A 24,415-nucleotide genomic window follows, 5' to 3' on the forward strand; every position below is an offset into this window, starting at 1 on the left:
TTAGAAACATCCATAAGAAACAGCACCGTGCAGAAATGAGATATAGAAAGGATGTAAAGACTATTTTTTGGATTATGGGTATCCTTCTTTTCTTTGTTATCTAACTTCTGTTTGTTTATATTTTGTTTTGGATAAAGAACTTTACATTTGAAAAAGAGAAGTGGCTCTTGGTTTTAAAGAACAAGACTGTATAGTGTTTTCCAGGGCAAAGTCACAGGTTTGGAACTTGCACATTTGAATGCTTACAATGCATTTGTGCAGACAGAACCCATAGGAGGTGTGGATTTAGATTTCCGTGTGGATGCATAATGCCCGCAGAGAGCTTCTTCTTGCCATCTGAGCATCTGAAGTATGGTCATAGTGGTGGTGTGTGGCTATTTTAGCTTGTTCTCTCCGAATCAGTCAGGCATGCTGTGCCCACTAGTCCATGATTGGACACCAAGGTGAGACACTAGTTACACAACACAGAGAATGGAGCGTTTGTGTCCTTGGCTTGAAAACTTCAAGGAATGAGAAATACCAGCACAGAGGGCATGAACAGTGGTCTAAGCATTTCCTAAATTTTGTATTTGGAATGAATGGTTCTTTCATTTTACTCTAGGGAAAGACATCCCTGGGCAGGCTTCCCTAGTCTTTGATGTTGCATTGTTGGACCTCCATAACCCCAAGGATAGTATTTCCGTTGAGAACAAGGTGGTCCCTGAGATCTGTGATCGAAGAAGTCAGAGTGGGGACTTCCTCAGGTATCATTACAATGGCACACTTCTGGATGGCACCCTCTTTGATTCCAGGTAAGGAAACTACTTTTCACACTTGAGAACATCTGCCTCTTCAGGGAAGTCTAACTGAGCACGGTTGACCATGGTCTAAGTACACCATCAGTGCTGACTCTTACTTTAATATTCGGTACAGGTCTCTGCTTTCAGATTCTGAATTTGCTCTTAGGTGGTTACAAAGGTGTCCTGATTCAGATGTCCCTGAAAGAAAATGGGAGGGACTTACCCTAGATACCTGTTGTATTTCTTCCCACTCTGAACCCCACTGTAGACTCCAAGAAGTGGAGTGGTCAGAAGTGAGGTCACAGAGAAACAGTGGACAAAGAATTAACTCTCTGTGGTGCCCGAGCGTCCTGACATTGGATAGTGTTGGAGCTTTCTGAACATCAGTTCAGTTTATTCTTGTTTCAACACGTTCTCTGAGCTGGTTCAGTTAAGGTATTGAAAATGCTGTGTGAATTTTTTTTTTTTTATGAAGCCTTTTTTAATCCACAAAATGCATATTGGCTGTGATTATTCTATTGATATTTGATTTCCAAACCGACCCCTCAAAGGTGGAAAGTAATTCTATTTTGTAAATATATTATTTATTAAATCTGAATCTGGAAATTGTACATTTCATACCAGGTGATCTTCATATGAACATGATAAATCACCATGGCTTTGTAATCCCCAAATTAGGTCTGTATTAAGCTAAGTGATCTATAAATATTTAACGAATTATTTTAAATTTTGTATAATATTTGAAGAAATTTTGCAATAATAAAATGTAGATTAGTTTTACGCATAAAAAATAAATGTTCATAAAAACTATAGATGTTTATGTGTTATTTGTTGATTTTTTTATAACATGATTATAATATGGCTGGAGAAATGGCTCAGAGGTTAAAAGCACCGACTGCTCTTCCAGAGGTCCTGAGTTCAATTCCCAGCAACCGCATGGTGGCTCACAAACCATCTGTAATGAGATCTGGTGCCCTCTTCTGGCCTGCAGTCAGACATGCTGTATACATAATAAATAAATCTTAAAAAAAAAAAAAAAGAGGCAAGTGCTGTGTAAATGTTGAAGGATGACCCGCCAGAGGAGACTGCTGGATGCCTTCAGCTCCCTGAGGAATGGATGCTGCAGAGGGTAGTTCCTCTGCCACTTCATTAGCAAGTCCGCACGTGGCTTCAATGCACAATGCCCGAGCCAAGCTGCAGCATGTCTTGTTCATTCAGGTGGCAGGTTTACAATCACCCCTTTGGCTTCCTATAAACAAGTTGCGACAGAACCTCCGTGTGTCTGAGGTCATAGACTTCTAATTTGTTTACACACCCAAAGCAAAAAAATAGGAGTCACATGGTTCAAAGTAAAACTGAGCAATAAATGAAGATATTCAATATACCTGTCCGTGTTTTCCTCATTTGTCCCAGTCTTTAGAGTTAACACTCTTAATTAATTAATTAATTGATTAATTAATTAATTTAGATTTATTTATTTTAGGTATGTGAGTGTTTTGCCTGCATTTATGTATATGTACCTCATGTGTGTCTGGTGCCCACAGAGGTCAGAAGAAGTCATTGAATCTTTGGAACTAGAGTTATGGATGGTTGTGAGCCACAATATGGGTGCTGGGAACTGAACTTGGCCTTCTCCACGAACCATCCCTCTAGCCCCAATTTAACCATTTTTAGTGTCTCTCTTACTCTTCATTTTTCTCCCCCATCCTGCCTCTTCTCCCTCCTCCTCCATTTCTCTCCCCACCTCCTCCTTCCCCTCTTCATTCTTTTGAAAGTTTGTAATTTGGGATCAAACCCTAGGGCTTCATATTGAGCTAAAACCCAAGCCTTTTTTAAATGTCCTGAACTGAAGGCGATTCTGGTAGAGTGGTATGTGCCTGTGTTCCCAGCTACTTGGGAGCTTGAAGCGGGAGGATTACTTGAGCTCAGGTGTTGGAGGCTAGCCTGGGCAACATAGGGATTGCCCTACTGAAGGAAGGGAGGGAGGGAAGGAAGGAGGTTGACAGATTATTTTCTGGGCATATTATATTTTTGCCCATGTCATAGAACTCTTGTTTCTGCAACTTTTGAGTAGCTTTTCCACTTGAGTACATTGGGATCTTGCCTGTCCCAACCAACATAGTATTCCATTGTATAGATTTTGTCATAAACTTGGACAGTCAATCCTTTTTTGGGACCATTTATGGTTTTATTACTCTTTGACATTTAAAAGTTATAATTATTTTTGTACTTAAGTCTTTGAGTATTTAGTTGTTTCCAAGAAGAATCTTCAGGTCAAAGCTTATATGTATGTGTGCATATATATTTAATTTTAATGTATTCTTAATTGAAATAGAATTATATCACTTTCCCTTTTCCTGTCCACCCTCTTATATATATATTTTATAGCTTTTGATATACATTCTCTGGGTATCATTTAGAAGTAAGAGCCAGGTTTGGTTTCTTATGTATTCAACCCTAGCACTTCAAGTTTTGATACTAGCCTGGCCTCAAAACACAAAATAAAACAAATTAAACTTTGTTAACTTTCAAGAGAAAAATCATGCCTACGGTTTTAATCTGCAGTTCTTTGATTATTGTTTCCAAATATTTATTTGGATATCTTTTATTATAATTTTTGCCTATTTTATATTGATGATATTTAATTTAGCCTTTTCTTATTGATTTGAAGAAATTAATCCTTTTATGGTTGATATTGTTGAAAGCATTTTCCCCTGCTTACATTTTAATTTTTGTTCTATATTTTTAGTATTTTGACTATAATACAGCATGGGAAAGTTCTCTGGTCTTGCATTTGCCAATCTGATTGGCATTCTAAGTACAACCTATTTCTGGGTACCTTTCCCCCTAGAATTGGGGAAATTTCTGATATGATTTATTGAAAATGTTCTCTATGCCTTGAAGATGAAATTCTTTTCCTTTTCCTGTACCTAGATTTGGGTTTTAAATTATATTCCACAGATCTTGAATATTCTATTCATATTCTATTATATTACTTAATCTGTCTTGGATTACAATTCTTCTACCTCGTCTTCAAGCTCTGATACTCTGTCTACCTGTTGATCCCATCTGCCGGTGAGTCTCTCAACTTATATGACATACTGAAACTTTCATTTCTTGTATTTCAATTTTGATTTTTTTCAGTATTTTAAAAAAATCACATGTATGAATGTTTGTTTGTGTGTGCACATTTATGTACACATGAGTGCAGGTATCTGCAGAGGCCACATTTCCATGGAGCTGGAAGTATAGGAATGTTTGGGCCGCTGGTCTGGGTGTTGGGAACTGAACTGGAGTCTTCTCTCTTAACCATTGAGCTATCTCTCTGGCTCCTCAGTATTTCTCTTTATTAAATCCCACTTTTATATATTGTATTGACTTCCTTATTTCATTCATTTCTTTCTTTTTTTTTTTTTAAAGATTTATTTATTTATTATGTATACAGTGTTCTGTGTGCATGTACACCCGCAGATCAGAAGAGGGCACCAGATCTCATTACAGATGGTTGTGAGCCACCATGTGGTTGCTGGGAATTGAACTCAGGACCTTTGGAAGAACAAGCAGTGCTCTTAACCTCTGGGCCATCTCTCCAGCCCTTATTCATTTATTTCTGTTCTTTCTTAACTAATTCATGAGTTTGTATTCTGTTTGATTTTTAGAATATACTTATAATTATTCTTTTGAATTCTTTTCCTTGGATTTCATCTAATTCATTTCCTTCCTTCCTTCCTTCCTTCCTTCCTTCCTTCCTTCCTTCCTTCCTTCCTTCCTTTCTTTCTCTGTCGTTCATTCGTTCATTCATTTTGTATTGTTTTTTCGAGACAGGGTTTCTCTGTGTTGTTTTGGTGCCTGTCCTGGATCTCGCTCTGTAGCCTAGGCTGGCCTCGAACTCACAGAGACCTGCCTGGCTCTGCCTCTTGAGTGCTGGGATTTAAGGTGTGCTCCACCACCACCCGGCCTAATTCGTTTTCTGTGTAGGCCAGCCTGTGGAATTGGTAATTTCGATGGAGTCGGGTTGTATTTGTTTGACACAGTCCTTATGTTCTTGCACTGGGACTTGTGCATCTGGGCTTAGGTTATGTTTTGTTCTTCTTCTTTTCACCTTCACCCTTAGTTTTTCAGTGGGCATGTCTCCAGTGCTCAAGAGGTTTCAGTAACTTGAGGTGTCACTTTTGTCTGCTAGAATGGCGCTGAGGGCACCAGGCTCAGTCCACAGACTTCTAGAGAGTGGAATACTATCCCCCCAACAATTACTGTTAAAGGGAAGGCCCACTATGAAATTACAAAACAAAACACAATCATTGTTTAAACATTAATTATTTTAGGAGATTGGGAACATTGATAGCACTTTGTTGCTCTGCTGTGGGTGTGAGTGGGAAGGGAAAAGCAGAGGAAGATTAGTAGTGTTGAGTTGATTTAAAAACAACAGAGGAGAGAAATGTAAATACCAGGAACAAATAGGGAACTGGGAAGGAGATAGGCAACCCCCACCAGCTCTGTTGTGTGTGGCTGTTTCTCACATTCCTGTTCCTTTTATGACGTGACCATACAGGTGGTAAGTACAATATGTTGTTTCTACAGATGCTCACGTGTTCCGCATTCCAGGGAAGCATATTCTTGGGCTGTGTCCTCAGATTCTATGGTTGAGCTGTTCTAGGGTGTGGTGGTGCCTATGACCCTTTGGCATTGGGATTCTGAGTAATTTCCACAGCTGCTGTGGGTGTCCCTTATGAATGACCTCATCTTTTCCTTCTTTCTTAGCTACTCACGGAACCACACCTTTGACACATACATTGGGCAGGGCTATGTGATTCCTGGGATGGATGAAGGCTTGCTTGGTGTTTGCATTGGAGAGAGGCGAAGGATTGTGGTCCCTCCTCACCTGGGCTATGGAGAAGAAGGAAGAGGTGTGTATTACCTGCCCTCCTCACTAACTGGTTGCTTCCACGCTGCTCAGGTCAGCACTTCTAGAGACAAAACAAGGAAGCCAAACGCAGTATACGACTCCACCCCACTGATGGCTGTCATTTCCAGAGCTGTTTGGTTGCAACTGTGTCCCCTACCCATTTTCCATTTCTTCCAGAAAAATTTAAAATCTACACCAGTGTTGACAGGATTGCACAGTAAATTCTACTTTGTTTCACCAATTGTTAACATTTTACTCCATCTGTTTATCTATGATTATATATTATATATATATGTATATATTTATTTTTATTTTACATGTATGAGTATTTCACCTGTGTGTATGTAAGTATACTATGTGTATGCCTCCTGAGTAGGCCAGGAGAAGACACTGGATCCCCTAGAACTAGAGTTAAAGACAGTCATAAGCTGCCGTGTGGGTGCTAGGATCTGAACCTGGGTCCTCTGGAAGAGCAGCCTGTGTTCTTAACTGATGGGCTATCTCTCCAGCCCCAACACTTTACTATAGTTTAACTGCCTTTGTATTTCTTCATTTATTTTAAATAAAGTGGTTGAAAGTAAGTGTAACTTCACCGCCCCCCTTTGATTTTTATTTTGCACACTAAGAAATCTGCCCCCTCCCCGCCATTTAACTACACAGTTCAGCAGCATTAGTGAATTTAATGAGTTGTATAGCCAGCCCCTTAACTCTAGGGACATTTTGTCACCTTAGGAGCAAACTTCCTTTAAAAAATTGTAGAAATAGCTAAGTATGGTGGCATAGACCTGCAATCCCAACACTTTGGGGTAGAAGCAGGAGGATCAGGAACATAGTCATTCTTGGCTACATAAGGAATTTGAGGCTAACGTAAGGGACCTTGCTTCAAAAACAAAAACAAGCAAGCAAACAAACAAAACACTACAAAAAAACAAAAACAAAAACAAAAAACCCAGACAAAACAGATGCAAATAATATATTTTATCTTTAGGATTAAAAAAATAGATAAATAAGACCTCCAAATCTTCCTAAATCACACCATGCAAAGTTAATACTACTGTAATATATGTTAAGGTCCTGGAGAAGCCCCACAAAAGACCACTATCCACATATGCAATCAGCAAGAGGGTTGTTTATTCTAGCAAGCTGGAGTCAACTATCCCTCACAAAGGCAAAATGGGATAACCTGGAGAAGAGCCTGCAGGCTCCTTTTAAGCACAGCCAAGGGAAGTTAGGTCATCTTTGATATCACTGGCTTAAGGAAGTGGCAATCGTATTAGTATGATCTAATTGGCCAGGGCTAGTCAGGGGCTGGTTAAGGCTATAGTTTTTCCTTTTCTGGGCAGGCCTGGACAAGTCCCAAGCTTTGTCCTTATTTGATTATCTGCTGACTGTGGCTCAGGCCTGGCCTGGCCTGGTACTGCGTATACCAGGTCTCCTCGTCCTTGCTGTCGTAGGTGTTGTTGGAGACTCATTGTCCTTTGTTGGTGGCTCTCTCAGAAACTGCTTGTTCAGTCTCAGGAAACTGAAATTGAAGCCTGATCTCTGAGAGAAGACTGAGCAGCCTGTTATGGCGTCTGTTTGGTCCTCTCAATGGGCATATTACATAAAAAGTGTCCATGGACCTTTGAATATTTCCTTATTAAAAGGGTATTTGCTGGTGGGACCTTGAGGGACCTTGAAGCAGGGATTGCGTTCTGGATAATCCAGATGGCCCTGAAATGCTTTGAGGGTTTTTGAGGGAGGCAGGATGTGAGTTGGATGAGAAGCTAAGTAAGCTTGGCTGAGACAGAGGCCATGGCCATGGTCTCTGATGCAGGTTGCCTTTGGTCAGGGGGAAACAAGGGAACTCTCTCCTGAGGCCTCCAAAAGGAGCTTATCCCTGGCTGGTGCCTTTAAATTATGCCTCTGACTTCCAGAGCTGTGTCTGTTTGCTTGTCCTCTTTCCCTGTCTCTTCCTGTCAACCCACCTCCATCTCTCTATCTTCCCCTTCCCTTCTCTCTCTTTTCCGTACAGTGCTGGGAACCCAAGGCCCTGTGCAGCCTAGGCAAATGCTTCACTGCCGGCTTCATCCCCTGCTCAGTTTTTGTGGTTTCAAGCCCTGAAATTTGAGTTAATTTGTTATCCCAGTAGTAGATATTTCTGTACATTTGGTTATATCTGTAAGTTAAAAAGAAATGTATGTGCTCAGTATGGGGTATGTGTCTATATTCATGGCTCTTGGGAGGTGGTGGCAGGAGAATTGAAAGTTCAAGTCCAACCTGGATGACATAGGTAGGCCCTTTCTCAAAGACAGAGGGGAAGAATAAAGAAATATCTCCCTATACTAATATATACTGTTTTATCTGTGCCAGCCAGGTTTTAGTTCTGGTCAACCATACACAGAAGCAGATAGTTTGAGTATTCTCATTTCATTATGACTTGAAGAATAATCCTTCCTGTCTTAAAAAAAAAGAAGACACTGATGAAAACCATTTGCTTAAAGTACTTTTTTCCTTTTGGCTGTCCATCAAGTATGAGACTGAGGTCTGCACAGAATTAAATGGGGCTCTGGGCAACCTCCAAAGAATCATAATTGTTATGAGCAGAAGGCTGCTTCATCCTACATCTCATGTTGAAGTGTAAAACCCAGGTACTCTAGTGGGGGTTACTGCCTCGGTGAGCTGGATTAGCACTTTTCTGCCTTGCCGTGTTCCTCAAGGACAGCTCTGGACACTTTTAGAGTGTTTGCAGCTCTGAAGTGCAGCTTTCTTATTAGAGAGGTGAGCTCCCTTGTGGTTAACTGTCTTTTAAGAACTTTTTAGGGAAAAAGAAAGTGAACAAAATAATTGCTATTTTGCCTACTTGTGTCTGGGATTGTGTGTGTGTGTGTGTGTGTGTTGTTGTTGTTGTTGTTGTTATTGATGTATAGTGTGTGTGCACATAGGTGTTTATGCATGTGTGTGCACATTGGGTGGAGGCCTGAGGTTGACGTCAGGTGCCTTTTCTTGATTGCGCTTCCCTTTATTTTTTTCAGACTGAGTTTCTCTGAGCCTAAAGCTCATCCATTTAGTTGGCTGACCAGTGAGCTTCAGCCTAGGGTTGCAGGCATGCAGCCTGTGCCCAGAGGTTTACATATTCTGGGGATCTGAATTTAGCCTGTCATGCTTGTGTGGCAGACACTTTGCTGACTGAGCCATGTCCCCAAACCCTCTGGGACTTCTTGCACGAAAGCTCATGGAAAACTGGAAACAGTTGTGGACACTGTTACTATAATAAGGCTTGTCATATAAACTTGAGGACCATACGTTTGATCCTTAATACTCACATAAAAGAGCCAGACATGGTGGTTTTGGTGTATACACTGAGGAGGCAGAGACAGATGGATCCCTGGGGCTCCCTGAGTGAGCCCAGATGACCTGTTGAGTTCCCGAACAGTGGGAGACCATGTCTTAAAGGAAAAAGAAAGAAAAGTGGACAGTGCTCATGGAACACCAGAATTTGCCTGCTGGCCTGTATACTTGTGCGTATATACTTACACACACATGACCATACACAAAAGAAAGTGTTACTATAACCACTGTTTAGATAAGATAGTAAGATCCATAAAAGTTGAACACTTTGCTTAAGGCCACAGAATGGAGCCACAGTTAGACTCAGAGCTTTCTAATATGTCTATGTCAGAGGACAAGTCCCCCTTAGGCAGCGACTTGTTGGTTTCCATATATTGTGAACTGAGAACTCAAACCAGAAGTTCCAGAGATCTCAAGGGGAATTAGTAAATACCAGGAAGTGGAAGAGTATTCTGCTGGGCCAGGCAGCCTGCTAATAGCCTTTGTTTGTGTCTGCCTTGCTGGCTCTTTGGGGGCTCAGGACTAATCCTTAGGGTTCAAGGTCTATTCTCTGGTTTTATAGGTGAAGAAACTCCATTTAGATGCACTGAGTAATTTCATGCCCATGTTCTGGCTTAGGTGTTGGGAACTCATCAGAGAGTAAGAAACAATAACTCCCTGCCCACACAGAGCCTCGATCCTCAGTGACACCCTCACTAGAATGTTTGTGTCTCTGAGTTAACTGGGGACCTGGGAGATGAACCACATCAGCTTTCTAGAAGCTGACAAGCAAGCCTACTGTTAATACAGTACTCACTGAGTGGGTAAGAGTCTGTCTCTCAGCTGACAAGATGTTTATGCCAAAGAAGTCGACTCAGTCATCAGCAGAGTGCTTGGCAAACTAGGAGCAGATCCTGGGAATGTGCTGGTCTGGGATCTATTCTGTTTTCTCCCTTAGAAGGCTGTTTCCCAGTGCATCATGAAGGGGGCATTTTATTTACATTAATCAAGTTGAGTGCCTTGCTGAGAAATGTTAGTCAATCACATGCCATTAACATAGTCTTTCTTTCTTTGGTTTTTTGAAAGTGTCTTCTCACTGTGTATTCCTGTGGCCTGGAACTTGCTATGTAGGCTGACCTAGAATTCACAGAGATCTGCCTGCCTCCTGGGTTCTGGGGTTAAAGGCATGTACCACCATGCCCAGCCATAGCTTTTCTTAAACATAGTCACCTAGGAGAAGAAATCCCTGGTCCTTCTCAAGCCAGAGATTCTTAAATGTTGGTGCAACTGAGAATCACCTGTGGTGTCCAGGGGGGTTGAGTGGCAGTGGGCCAGTTCTCAACCTTGTCCTCCATCCAGACAACATTGAGACCACCCTTGAAGCCCCAGAATAAGGCCGTGGCACTGACATTTTAATTTTTCTTTTTGAGACAGGGTTTGTCTATGTAGCCCAGGATGACTTAAGAACTCAGAATTCTTCTGTCTCAGCCTTCCTACTGCTGCTGACATTATTTTTAAGGCTTTCATGTGTTTTTTTTTTCCCAATATACTTTTTTTTTTGTATTCTTGGTGGATATTACATTATTTGATTTCTTTAACTGTCATAAACACACACACATGAACACGTGAGCAACATTTTTACCCCCCCCCCCTTTTTTTTTGAGACAGGATCTTACTGTGTAACATTGGCTGGCTTGGGGCTTGGGATTTGCTATGTAGGGTAGCCTTAAACTTACTTATCTTCTTGCTTTTGTCTCCCAAGTGCTGAGGGTAAAGAGATAGTGGTTCATGTTGTTCCCATTTTAACCATTTTTAAGCTTACAATTCAGAGAAATTAAGTATATTCATAATATTATTGGAGTTGTTGGGGTCAAAGCCTGGGCTCACGAAGCCCTAAGACTCATCCCTGATATACCAAGGAGAGAGGTAATAATAAATAATTCATCACTTCTCTGATGAAGAGCAGAGAAGTGAGATTGACTCAGAGTGGTCACTCTGGACAGATGAAGTAGTCTGATAACCCCTTCCCACACGTCCATCTTCAGTGAAATGAGGGGGAGAGGTACATGTAACTGAGCAGTCCTGGTCAAGATGTGGTCCTGCTCATCACTGACTTTTAACTGTTTTGGCTACAGCCTCTTCCAAAAGGTGATTTATTTATCATCACGGCTTTTTATTATTAACTTTATCAATAGCTGTCCTGAAGAGACACCTGGCCTGGAAGGCTGATTCAGGGATCCTTTATAGACTGGTGGCTGCCTCACCAGTGGAGGATTGTAGTCTGTGGACAGATGACCGCAGAGAGATCCTGACCCTAACTGGAGTCTCTTCACCCCAAGCCAAGAGATGCTGATCTCAAAAACAAAGGTCATTACTCTTTACACTGTTCTGATTACCACGAAGTTAACTGCCCAGAGGCCATCTGGCCAGTGACCAAACTCATGGTTGATAATAAAAGAAGCTACTTTACTTAACTACTGTGAAAAGCAAGGTCTGAGTGAATAGGGAGCTGGCTGGAGGTCTGCTCTCAATGCTTGTATTCAATTTTGCTCTGTTTTTAAAAGACTTGTTTATTTTATATGTGGGAGTGTTTGCTTGCATGCATGGATGTGTGCCACATGTGTGGAATGCCTATAAAGGCTGGAAAAGAGCATTTGGTTCCTGTGGAACTTAAGTAATAGGTGGTTATTAAATACCAGGCACTCATCTAAGTGCTTTATGCCCTGATTATGCCTGTCCTGTGTGGAACAAGCTGGATGCATTGTAGACACTTTCTGACTCTTAGTATGCTAACATAAGGGTTGTGCATGGCACAGTCTGATTTTCTTGTATGAAATTTATGATAGTTTTGCTTTTCTTGAGTGGTAGGTTGGACACTGACCTACTATTATTCTACAGTTCATTTCCCATGCTGCCTCTTCTGTTGGGACAGGGCAAGCCTTCAGTTGCATAGGCATGAGTTTCCTGATCTATGTTTCACTTAGCCATGCCTCTTTTCATGCTTAATAATTGGGGCCTCAGTTTCCTCAAGGGCAAAATGAGGATTAGATTACTTCTGACATTCCTTTCGGCTTCTGTTTTCCTAGTGCCCCTGCGATTTCATGCCTGGACCCCTGTGTTCCTTGCCAGGACACACCTGCTGGTCCTGGGGAGGCAAGTGTGCTGTAGCTTGGTTGGCTTGTTCATTGATTTCCTGTGTCTCCCCTTTAGGAAATATTCCGGGCTCAGCTGTGCTGGTGTTTGACATCCATGTGATTGACTTCCACAACCCTTCGGATTCCATCAGCATCACTTCCCACTACAAGCCTCCTGATTGCTCGGTGCTGAGTAAGAAGGGGGATTACTTGAAATACCACTACAATGCCTCACTCCTGGATGGGACTCTGCTGGACTCCACGTAAGGGTACCTGGGAACCAGATGTGGAGGGAGCTTTTGGTAGTAGTTTTCACTGTCTTCCCCTCTTCGTCAGACACTGGGTAGGGGTTGCTTGGTCCAACTCTCCCTAATGTTTAGTGTGAGCCTTCTCAGTGCTCAGTAAATCATTCTGAGAGTTTCCTACCAAAGATCTTCTGGGCTCTAGACTGTTTCTTACCTCGTGGAACTCTCTTTCTCAAAGTCAGATCTGTATTTAATAACTAAGCCCTTGGAGCCAGATGTAGTGACATCGACCAGTAATTCTATTGCTTGGAAAGCTGAAATGGGAGACAGAAGGTTAAAGGCAAACACAGATGCATACTGAGACCCTTGACTAAGTGTTGCTTTTTATATAAGATGTTCTATTTACCAATAAAAACCCGGGAGTCAGATGTTGGAGTGGAAACCTGCTAGATCAGAGAAGCTGCGAAGCAACCTTTTGGCTGGAGACCCAGCAAGAGAACATCTCTCTACCCATCTCAAACCAAAAAGGCCTGTGAATTTCTAAGTCCCTCCTTACTCCTTCCTGTGCATCTCTCTATCTTCCTGGATCCTCTGTACTCTGTGGCTAATTCTTGTCAACTAGTCACTGGCTGTGCCCCCAGATCCAAGGTTAATTTTATTAACACAGTCTTGGAGTTTCACAGTGTAATCAAATGTCCCACAGCAAGTAAGAGCTAGTGTTGGGGTCTGATGCACAGGGCTTTCTTTGTCCTAGTCTGTTACAGAAACTGTGTCCTCACTGGGGTCCCACCCTGCACAGTGGCACAGTCTACAGACTGCATGGCCTCTCTGCTGATGAACATTTGTCGCTACTTACATGTCCTTCTTGTTCTCAAAACCATCCCTGAATTCCTGGGAGGAATCATATTTCCTGCTTCTTCAGTCTCCTAACACTTTTTGTATTTTTCATCCCCTGGCTTGAAGTTATTTTTGTGTCTGTTATGATCTGAATACTTTAGAGATACCTGGTTTACTTATTGATATTTTTCCTTTTGTCTGCCCAGTATCTGTAACACAAAAGGGTCATTTTGTAAATGTTAGGTGATAGAAGTAAACATGAAAATAATAAAATAACATGAAAACAGGGTTGCTTCCTGTGACTCTGAGTCTCAGGTGAGTCTGGAAGTTCAGCCCGTCTCCTCTCTGGAAAGGACCATTTTCAGACCTTGTATTTCTGTATAAGAACATCTACTTTTATGCTGAGCCTGGTTTAGATCCCTGAGTCCAGAGTTGGGGAGCCCAGAAAGGGCTTCTGTACCATGAATCTTAAAAGGTCTTATTAATAAAAACAAACCCAGATTCAGGTATTGGGGAGAATGCTGAGAAATCAGAGAAAAAGAACAAGCCACAGCTACGTCACCTTGCCAATTCCTCAGCTGATCCTATTTCCTCAGACTGGAAGCCTCTGAGTCCTCATCCAAATGGATCTCAGCTGAACTGCTAAAAGCCTAAAAGCTTAATGGGGGCCTGGTTCCTGGTCCTCATGCCTTATATACCTTTCTGCCTCCTGCCATCACTTCCTGGGATTAAAGGCATGTGTTACCATGCCTGGCTGTTTCCAGTGTGGCTTTGAACTCACAGAGATCTGGATGGATTTCTGCCTCCAGAATGTTAGGATTAAAGATGTGTGTGCCACTATTTTCTGGCCTCTATATCTGTCTAGTGGCTGTTCTGTTCTCTGACCCCAGGTAAGTTTATTAGGATGCACAATATATTGGGGGATACACTATCACTACAGGCTTCCTTTGTGTAAGTATGGGCTGCTGTTGTTCTGGGCATGGAGGTACCTCTCTTTCCCTTGTCTCCCAGCTGTCTAGCTCTGACAGTCTGGCTTTGGACTATGAGGTCCTGCATGTTGACACATTGGGTGTTATTTCATCAAATCTAAGTAAAATTCATTTATTTTTGGAAATGCTATTTTATGAATCTCTAAGAACACAAAAGTGTTTTGCCAGGAAGTAATGATGCTCTGTCCGTCATAATCGCAGAGATGCTAAGATGTATGTGTGTATGGGAAGTAGAATTGATAAAATATATCCTTAACTTCGGTGGCCCTGATTCACAGAGATCTGGCTTACAACTGGCCTTGCAGAGTAATTCCAGCCAGTGGTTGTGGAAGTATTCAGAGGTAGTGGGAGTGACTGGCGAGCTCACACTCGTGAAAATGGCCCAGAAGGTTAGCGCAGTGGAAGTCCCTGCTACCGTGCCTGCTCTACTGTTCAGACCGAGAAGAGGGGAGTGAGGGTGAGAGATGAAGGACTTCCTCCTCGTTGGTGCAGGATGTGCTTCTGTGGCCAGAGATCAGACTTTCTGCTCTCTGATATGTTGGGTGGAATCACCATATTTTTACTGAGTGGGAGCCACAGGATGCAGGGAGCCTTTATTATGTATACAGACAAATCCTGTCTGCATGTATGCTTCTTTTTAAGAGAAACTTCACTTTGTGCCTCCACAGTTGTTTGTGTTCCATGTAAATCCACAGGCAAGAGCAGTGGCCACACATCCTTCCTGGTCTCTTTAGTGTGTGAGATTGCAAATGAGGGAATTATGGGAAGGATGGCAGGCACCTGCCTTCCTGGTACCACCTCAAACCCTACCTGGGTACAACAGATACAACCACTTCACCGGTGTAGGCGCGTGTTAGGGTGTCTGTCGCTGTGCTGAAACACCATGACCAAAGCAGCGTGGGGAGGAGAGGGCTCATTTGGCTTCCACTTTCCGTATCACTGTCCATCACTGAAGAAAGTCAGGACAGGCACCCAAACAGGGCAGGGACCTGGAGGCAGGAGCTGATGCAGAGGCCATTTGAGGGGGACCCTGCAGGTGTCCAGGCAGGGAAGTGAACTATAGAGAGGTGAGAATGAAACTCGGTTCAGATTGACTTTGCCACCCTGGATCCAGACTCCGGGGAGTCTGATATTAGGCTGTTTATTCCCAACTAATTTAAATACAGTGTAATCTGGAAAAAAAAAGTTTTCCTGGTATAACACAATTGCTGGTGCGCAAGGAAGCATAATTACATAGAAACTTGATTCAGGGTACATGCCATTTTTTCCAAGAAGATAGGTTCTAGAGATAGGCTACCTGTACTAGCTTAAAGACCTAAGGAAGGCTCTGGCCTCGTCTTGGTTATACAGATAGAGAAGAGGTCATTTGGGCTATTAGCCACCTCTGGTCCTGTTTGTGGGAGCTTGGGGGAACCTTTGGCTATACAGATAATATAAGGGTCATTTAGAATATTAGGTATCTCCAGTCCTGGTTGTGGGAGCTTGGGGAGTTCCTAGCTGTAAGGGTCATTTAGATTGCTAGCCACCTTCCAGTCCTGGTTGTAGGAACTTTGTATGATGACCTGGCCCAACAGATAATGTGCAAATCACTAGGCTATTAATCACTTCCCAGCTTTCTGGAAAAACAGGTTATACATCCTTCCCTTTGAAAGAACAGTCCTGGGTGCTTAACATTCCTAGGTTCCCTGGAAATCTGTGGGCACAAAGACCTTCGTGTTCCTAACAGCTATGGTGGAGGAGTGCTGTTTACAGGCTTGCTTCCCCACGGCTTGCTCAGCCTGCTTTCTTATAGAACCCAGGACCACCAGCCCAGGGATGGCACCACCCACCGTGGGCTGGACCCTCTCCCATCATTCACTAATTAAGAAAATGCCTTATAGGTTTGTCTGCAACTAGATCTTATGGCGGTATTTTCTCAATTGAGGCTCCCTCCTCTCAGATGACTTTAGCTTGTGACAAGTTGACACAAAAATAATCAGCACAATGCTGCTTCCAGGAGACATGGAAATTCCAATGGGAAATTGGGCAAGGAGCCAGAGAGCTAAGGAGACTCATGACAGGAAGCAGGAAGCCTGGGGGTGGGAGAACAGAGAGGAATGAGGATGGTGTCTGACAATCCCACAGAATATAAGTGAATAAACAAAAAATAAAAAGACCCTAGAGAAAAGAAGTAATGGAGTTGTTTGCTTAGAGCATTCTCTTAATGTCTATGTATTTCAATTGGGCATTTGTTGTGGGGTAAGCAAGGTCTTGGCTGTTCTGTAAGTTGCAGAGACCTGAACTGCTTCCTGCTGGGACCTGGAGAGAGGCAGCATGGAGATTATTCCTGGTTGCTAAGAAAGGCTGACAGCCAGTGGGTCAGAGGTGGCTCCTCTGCAGGCCTCTCCTGAGGACATCCTGTGTCTGTGCTGGCTTTGTTATTTTCTTCCTAGGTAGGGTAAACACAGGGTCTTCTTGGGTTTGCTGGGTTCTGAACATCAGCTGGCCTGGGGAAGGACGGAAGGAAGCCACGGTCCTGGCCTGTGGAGGCTGGGAGGCTGGGGAGACTGTAACCCTAAGGAGACAGTCCGCTCCTTGTCACCACCTGGTGATGGGCACCAAGGGAATGAAGAACATACTAGCTGTTGTTTGCCTGCTGGGAAATGGTTGGAGTGCTGTAGGTTTTGAAGTAGTAGGCTGATTTTCAGTCATGGCTGAGGCTGTGGGGCCCACTTCTTAGCTCCAGGATCTCCAGGATCCCTGAACTCAGTGGGATCTGTGGAGTTAGAGACGGTACAGACCGTGGTGCCTCACACCCTTTTCTTTGTTTTCCACTATGTAAGCATGTTTATTATTGACTGTTATTATCTCTACATTAAAGACAGAGAAACCAAGGTTACATTGCCCAGGTCAAATGAAATGGCAGAGGCAGGATTCTTCTGAGTGCTCTTTATGGCTGGGCCACCTCCCTCGTCCACAACCAGGAGCCTACCTCAGGCTTTGAATCTAAAACAGTCTAAGCTTGTTTCTTGCTGCCTCAATGCTAGCACTTTGGAGTCTGAGGCAACAGGATCAGAAGTTTGAGGTCATCCTGGACTACATGGTGATTTCAAGGCCATCCTGGGCTACATAGTGTTTCTAAATAAATCAGTAATAAATAAAATAAAAGTCCAGGCTCCTAACTACACTATGCATACTATATTCTCATACATTGCCTGTCTGGATACAAAGAACTTACTCCTAGGAGCCACCGGAGAGCCAGTTGTTGTCAGGAATATATCCATACAGCTCAATGCTCCCACTTCATTTGTACCAGAATCCCTGCAGCCTTCCTCATCGCAGTAAGATCCCAAAGCAGTGTGCGCGTGCACCTGTACCATGGAACAGCCATTTTGTCTTGATTTCCATGCCTTTGTCAGTTTAGAAACGGGCAGGCTGGTTGTTTTGCAGCATGTCTGTCTGTGGGTCTCTCTGACATTTCTTCAGAACTGTATGTGTTAAGCAGAATACCCTCCACCACCACTGATAGGCACTCATTTCTTCTCTTTTTAGGTGGAACTTAGGCAAAACTTATAACATTGTGTTGGGGTTTGGACAAGTCGTGCTGGGGATGGACATGGGTCTCAGAGAGATGTGCGTGGGAGAAAAGCGAACAGTGATCATTCCACCCCACCTGGGCTATGGAGAGGCCGGTGTAGGTAAGTGGGGTGTTCAGGAGCGCTGGGAAGTTCCCTGTCTAAACATTGGGCTTTTGGCACCATAAGTAGAGCCATAGCAGGCTTTTTCATGTTAAAACCAAAGGGTTGATGGGCTTTGTGGCTTTGTTTTTTTCTTTTTTAAGTTTTGAGCAGTTTTGTTTAAAGACCCATGTCACTGCCCCTGACTGCCTTGAGAAAGATCAGGCTTCAGGCAAACACACCACTGGTCTGCAGGTTCATCTGCCAGGCCCGAGAGGAGGGCTTTGGGTGATTTGGGGTCAGGCTGCTGCTTCTGTAGAACGGTTTCCAGGGCCAGGTAACGTGCTGAAGGCCATTGCTTTTCACTGCTCTGTAGCCTGTCAGTCAAGGAAGATGCTGTATGCTAGAGATTGCTTTTGAGTTCTGGGAAAGCCAGCCACTGCACCCTTACAGGGGTGATGACGTTTTACTTTATTATTTTGTGATTTTTTTTTTTTTTTTTTTTTTTTTTTTTAACAGTGTTTTTACAGTGCTGACAGCTGGTGCTGAAGGTGAAGGGTGCCAGTTTGTAAAATTGATTGGCATGCTGGCTTGATTTTCTTTTTCATAAAAACAAAAAACTTTAAGAAAATATATCAAGTGCTGTCTGATCCTCTCACTTATCCCAGGAGATGCTTCAGACAATTTGTGTGTGTCCTTTAAGACTTTCCTTATGACGTATAATTACATTATATACTGTAAGTAAATATAATTTGGTGGAAAAGCTTGTGTTTGACATGCATGAGACAGCCCTGGATTTAATCTCCAACACCAAAAATAAAAACACATTTCAAAATATAATCTATAATTTTTAATAATTATAGTATTTATTTTTAATAGATGCAGTACTTCCTTTGAGTCTTCTTGGCCTTGAATTGTGCACCATTTTCAGGCATTGGTATTGTCCTTAAATTTCTGCTATTAAATTGATCCTAAATTTCTTTAACTGAGGTTGGGAGTGTATTTCAGTGATAGAGTGCTGGACATGTGTGAGATCCTGACTTGTTCTCTGGCACCTCTAACCTCTAAGGAGAAAAAGGTTTTATAAGTGTTGTTCCCTACCAGTGACTTATAGATGGTTTTTTTTTTTTTTTTCCACCAAAATATGAAGTGAGAAATACTTCTTTTTTCTATTTTTTTTTTTTTTTTTTGGTTTTGTTTTGTTTTTTGTTTTGTGAGACAGGGTTTCTTTGTGTAGCTCTGCGTCTTTTCTGGAACTCACTCTGTAGTCCAGGCTGGCCTCGAACTCATAGAGATACGCCTGCCTCTGCCTCCCGAGTGCTGGGATTAAAGGCAAGCACCACCACCACCACCTGGCCTTTTTCTATGGTTTTTACTGTTTTGGTTTTCTGAAGCAACATTTTACTATGTAGCCCAGGCTGGCCTCAGCCTTTCAGTCTTCTTACCCCAGCCTGCTAAGAGCCAGGATTCTAGGCATAGGCTGTCTTTCATTTTCTATTCCACATAAACTTAGAATTGATTCATTTATATGTGTGCCTGTTTGTGTGGGTTGCGTGTATTTGTGAGCGTGTGTGTGCGTGTGTGTGTGTGTGTGTGTGTGTGTGTGTGTGTGTGTGTGTGTGTGTGTATGGGGCTAGAAGGCAATTCTGAGTGTTTTTTCTTAGGTGCCATCCACCTTGGTGGTTGAAACAAGGTCTTGCACTAGCCTGGGACTTAAGTGAGCCAAGCTGGCAGGGCTTAGGGGTCTCCCTGTCTCTGCATCTCCCCAGTTTCCCAGTTTCCTCAGTGCTGGGGTTATGGGTGTGTGCTACTGTGCCTTGCTTAAATGTTTTGTTTAACTTGCATTGATTGATTGATTGATTGATATTGATTGTGTGTATGTGTGCATGTGGAGGTGTGGAGGTCAGAGGCCAATCTGTGGCATCGGTTTTCTCCTACCACGTTGGTCCTGGGAATCTTACTCAGGTTTGGTGGGAAACACATCTTTTTGCTGAGCCATTTTGCCTGCCCATGTCTGACGTGGGTAATGGGAACCAAATCCAGGCTAACTTCCCAGCCTCTACATTTAGTTTGCATAAAAACTGAGACTCAGGTTTCATGAAATGACACACATCCTTCCTGTATGGGATCTTCAGGGATCTAGTTTATTTTATTCCTTTAAGAAGATATCTGACCATCTTCCTTTAAGCTGATCTCATGCTTCTATGAGGGGGCACCAGCAACAGCTGGAATTAGTAGCCTCCTTGGGTATGGCAGCTGGAGACTGGGGAGGGCAGCACAGCTGGGTGGTCCCAACCACCGGCCTGTGGGTTAACACCATGTTCTACTTCGTTAAATAGATGGAGAGGTGCCTGGCAGTGCCGTCCTCGTGTTTGACATTGAACTGCTGGAACTTGTGTCTGGTCTTCCGGAGGGGTACATGTTCATATGGAATGGTGAAGTGTCTCCCAACCTCTTTGAAGAAATCGACAAGGATGGCAATGGGGAAGTCCTCCTGGAGGAGGTAAATGGCCTTTGTAGACTTGTTCAGGGGCCTTCTCGGGGCAGGTGTCCATTCAGTGTGCCCAGGACAGAACTGGCTATGCAGATCTCTTGTGATGGTGGGAACTAGCACATGTATGTACCAAGGGCTTTTTTACACACATTCCCACACACAGGAACCAGAGCTCCTGAGAGATGGAGGGATGTCTCAAACACACAGATCTGGATTGGGTTCCCAGTCACTGCGTGCTCACTGCAGGGCTGCCAGGATATATGTTCTCCAGCTCTACCCTTACAACAGCCTGTGAAAGGCATGCTTATGTTTTAGAACAATGGTTCTCAACCTGTAGGTTGCAACCCCTATAGAGTCACATATCAGAGATCCTGCATATCAGATATTTACATCACGATTCATAGTAGTAGCAAAATTACAGTTGTGAAGTCTCAACAAAATAATCTTACGGTTAATTGTTAATGTCACCACAACATGAGGAGCTGTATTCAAGAGGCACAGCCTTAGGAAGGTTGAGAACCACTGGTTTAGAAGAACCTGCAGATTAAGAAGTGGCCCATGGAAGGTCTCAGCTACTGAGTGTTTGAGCCAGGGCCGCGGCTGCATACTGGAGTCTTTTGTGCTGTCACATGCATTGAGTTAGAGCTCATGGTTTACTCCGCTCAAGCCCACCCTCGAGCCTTAGCTCTGCCGTTCTCCACCATCGGCTTTTCCGGGACCTGGAACGTTCCTTTTATCTTTTGCTCCCATTTCTTGTTGTTGTTTGGGTTTTTTAAAATTTTTATTATATGCATTCTTTCTTTTTTTTTTTTTTTTAAATTTGTTCTTTTGTTTTTGAGATGAGATTTTGTTCTGTAGCTGAGGCTGGCCTTGAACTCATGGTTTTCCTGCCTCAGCCTCCTGAGTGCTGGAAATACAGGTATACACCATTCTTTCTGGACATATTTTGCTTTTTTTTTTTTTTTTTTAAACCTTTTAGAGCTTTATTGGGAGAGAAAGGGAGGGAGGGAGGGAGAGAGAGACAGAGAGACAGACAGAGAGACCACGCGGAGGGAAGAGAGCGGAAAGAGAAAAGGTCTTATTTTGCTTTTATAAGATGGGTTCTTCCTCTCTTGCCCAGGCTAGCCCTGGATTCGTGAGTTCAAACTATCTTCCTTCTAAGTAGTAGGGACTTGAGCTTTCCATGATAACCAGCTTTTCATTCTTCATTTTCATTTTATGTGTATGGATGTTTTGCCTGCATGTATATCTGTACCATATGCAAGCGGGCCAGAGAGGGTATCAGATCCCCTGGGATTGGAGTTATAGATGGTTGTGAGCCACGATGTGGGCGCTGGAAGTCCCATGAATTTAGAGTGGTGCTTGGCACATGGTAGATGCTGGTAGGTTTTTATTGTGAATGAATGAATGCAGATACAGCACATCCACAGTTTTTCAAGTGGTGAGCCTCAGGTGGGAAGCTAAAACTGTTCAGGTGCCTGAAACTGGATACCTGGATCCTAAGGACTTGAGGTCCTTTAGTTAAGGGATTTAAAAACAGTTCAATATTATGTTTATTTTTTAAATTATGTGTATGTGTGTGTGGGAATATGTGCATGTATATGATAACAGATGCCAGAGGAGCCCAGGAGAGAGCATCAGATCCCCTGGGGCTGGAGTTGCAGGTGGTTGTAAACTACCCAACATGAGTGCTGGGAACTGAGTGCTCTTAACTGCTGAGCCATCTCTGCAGCCCCTAGTCCAGGGACTTTCACCTCTATCCCGGGAAGGAATCCCAGGTCATGTAGCCTTCAAGAACAACTTGGTTTGGAAGCACAGACTCTTACTTCACAGTCCCCCCTGCTTTAATGCCACAACAGTTCAGGCTTGGTTCTGCATTCCCAGCTCTGCCATTTCTCACGTGTCCTGGCTCCTTTCCAGTTCTCAGAGTACATTCATGCCCAAGTGGCATCAGGCAAAGGGAAGCTGGCTCCCGGCTTTAATGCTGAAATGATTGTGAAGAACATGTTCACCAACCAGGACCGGAATGGAGACGGGAAGGTCATGGCCGAGGAATTTAAACTCAAGGACCAGGAAGCCAAACATGATGAACTGTAAGCCTGACATGAACCAGTTTGTGCCAAGGAGTGCATGACACCAAGTGACCTGTCATGGCAGAGCATGCTGTCGAGGTGTGAAGGTTTCTAGGAAGGTATGGCATTAGCAAGTAGTAGGTGGGCCGTGCAGTACCTGGTGCATACATTGGGGTGGGTTGATGTCCGTGGTGAGGACTTGGGTGGATTTCAGGTATAGTAAATAGAATCTGTGCGGAGGGCCTTGATAGGGGGAAGTCTACGCTGCCAAACTGCATTTATGAGTCTTCTGGGAGGTTGTGTTACTAAAAGAACATTATTTCATAGAAGATATAGCTGTCATGGAGGAAACAGAAGTACCCGGTGTCTACCTAAGAGAATTTTTTTTTTAATTCTTGCTGGTGTCTTAAAAGGTTCACTACATGGGCAGCAAGAGAGCCGAATGTTCCTGCAAGGTTCCCTGACAGCAGTCAGTGCTCTTCGTAGTGCCCTGCACAAGCTCTGGTGACAGCAGGCCCTGTGCACCACCCTGTCACCTTCCCCACAAATCCCCATTTCACGCTTTTCCAGTTCACGCCCTACACTGGCCACTCTCTACTTGGTAGTGTAACTTGAAGGTTTAACAGGAGCTTCCTGGATAAGAAAAAACAGACCAGGTGGAAGCTGTCTTAGCCCTCGAGTGGAGGGTTTGACCTGTATTTGCTCTGTAGGAGTCTGTGCTTGCCTCGTCCTTGTCTTTGCGACACCGTCCTGTAGGGCTCTCCCCCCACTCTGCATTCCTTTGGTTAGATAGATCCATGTAGGGCTGATGCTGGGTCTCACTGCTCAGCCAACAGAAAATTGTACTGTGACGAAAGTGATGTGTTATCCCAACAAATGAAGGTGACATTTTTCTGCCACTCATTCGTGTCTTGGAGGGCAATATGAGGTCTCCTGCTGTAGCAAAGTACTAACATTATTCAGCCCACCCCATTCCCATGCCATGTGGTAGCCATGTTCCTTCCTGCCTTATGCCCTGTTCCCAAGTGGTGTTGGCACTTACCCTGAAATAATCAAGGCTTTTCCTTTTGAAATGGTGGTTTAAACAAATTGAAACTGTTTTGTGCTGATGTTGTTGCCCTGAGATAGTTCATGTAAATGCTGTGCACTTGTTCAATGGAATTAATGTTGGAAACCTGACTTTTTTTTTCTGATATAAAATGTTGAATCTTATCATCTGGCTTTTGTGGTGTTTTATTTGAAAATGGAGAGGATCTTAGGAGAATGCAGTCTGTGGTTAGTCCAACTCCCTGGACAAAAACCTGACTGGACAGCATTGCGGTTTTTACGGAGCACTGTGTGGGACATGGGGACATCGTGTGTGTGTGTGTGTGTGTGTGTGTGTGTGTGTGTGTGTGTGTGAGTGTGTCCTTGACAGGAAACACACTAGATCAACTCTTGAAGGGACCGTTGACAGGTGTGTGGGCAGGGCAGGGCTCAGGGGAGAAGAAAATGGTGAGATACTGTGAAGATAGGTTGCTTAGCAACAGCTGGAGGCTGTTTGCCACTCCTGAGCCTGGAGGTTAAGGTGAATCAAGTGAAGAATGAGAGGCATCATCTCTTCTCACCCTCCTGTCTAGTGCCTGCCCTTGGCTCCCATCAGGTGAACCCCTACCTACGCCAGAAGGAGAGGACCTCAGGGACTGGTTTCTCAAAGGTGGGCCTCATGGAGTGAGCAATTTGGGCAGAGTGATGACTCAGTTGGCAAGGTTCTTGTCATGCAAGAGAATCTGAGTTCGATTCTGAGAACCCACATGAAATAGCTGGGCGTGGTGGGGAGTGCGCACAATCCCAGTGCTGAGGTGAAGCAGAACCGCCTGGAGGAGTTTGAAGCCATCCTGGGTTACAGGGTGGGTAGTACCAGGCTAGGGAAGGTCACATAGCAAGACCCCCCTCTAACCTATCCAAAGAGATGGGCGGTGATTTTATTAGCTGGCCTGTCTGAAGGACTGTAA

General features: G+C 43.6%; 1 protein-coding gene across 1 annotated transcript in view; it reads left to right on the forward strand.

Moving 5' to 3' along the window:
• Positions 1-23,633, forward strand: part of Fkbp9 (FKBP prolyl isomerase 9) — a 50,608-nt gene extending 26,975 nt beyond the window's left edge. Inside the window, exons 5-10 of the mRNA XM_036182076.1 lie at positions 602-791; positions 5,541-5,686; positions 12,205-12,391; positions 17,731-17,876; positions 20,195-20,358; positions 22,270-23,633. Coding sequence (XP_036037969.1) covers positions 602-791; positions 5,541-5,686; positions 12,205-12,391; positions 17,731-17,876; positions 20,195-20,358; positions 22,270-22,446 — 1,010 coding nt within the window. The 3' untranslated portion in view covers positions 22,447-23,633. The remainder of the gene's footprint in view (positions 1-601; positions 792-5,540; positions 5,687-12,204; positions 12,392-17,730; positions 17,877-20,194; positions 20,359-22,269) is intronic.
• The last annotated feature ends 782 nt before the right edge of the window (positions 23,634-24,415 follow it).

The sequence above is a fragment of the Onychomys torridus genome, chromosome 3, assembly GCF_903995425.1.
Source record: "Onychomys torridus chromosome 3, mOncTor1.1, whole genome shotgun sequence".
Classification (NCBI taxonomy): Eukaryota; Metazoa; Chordata; class Mammalia; order Rodentia; family Cricetidae; genus Onychomys; species Onychomys torridus.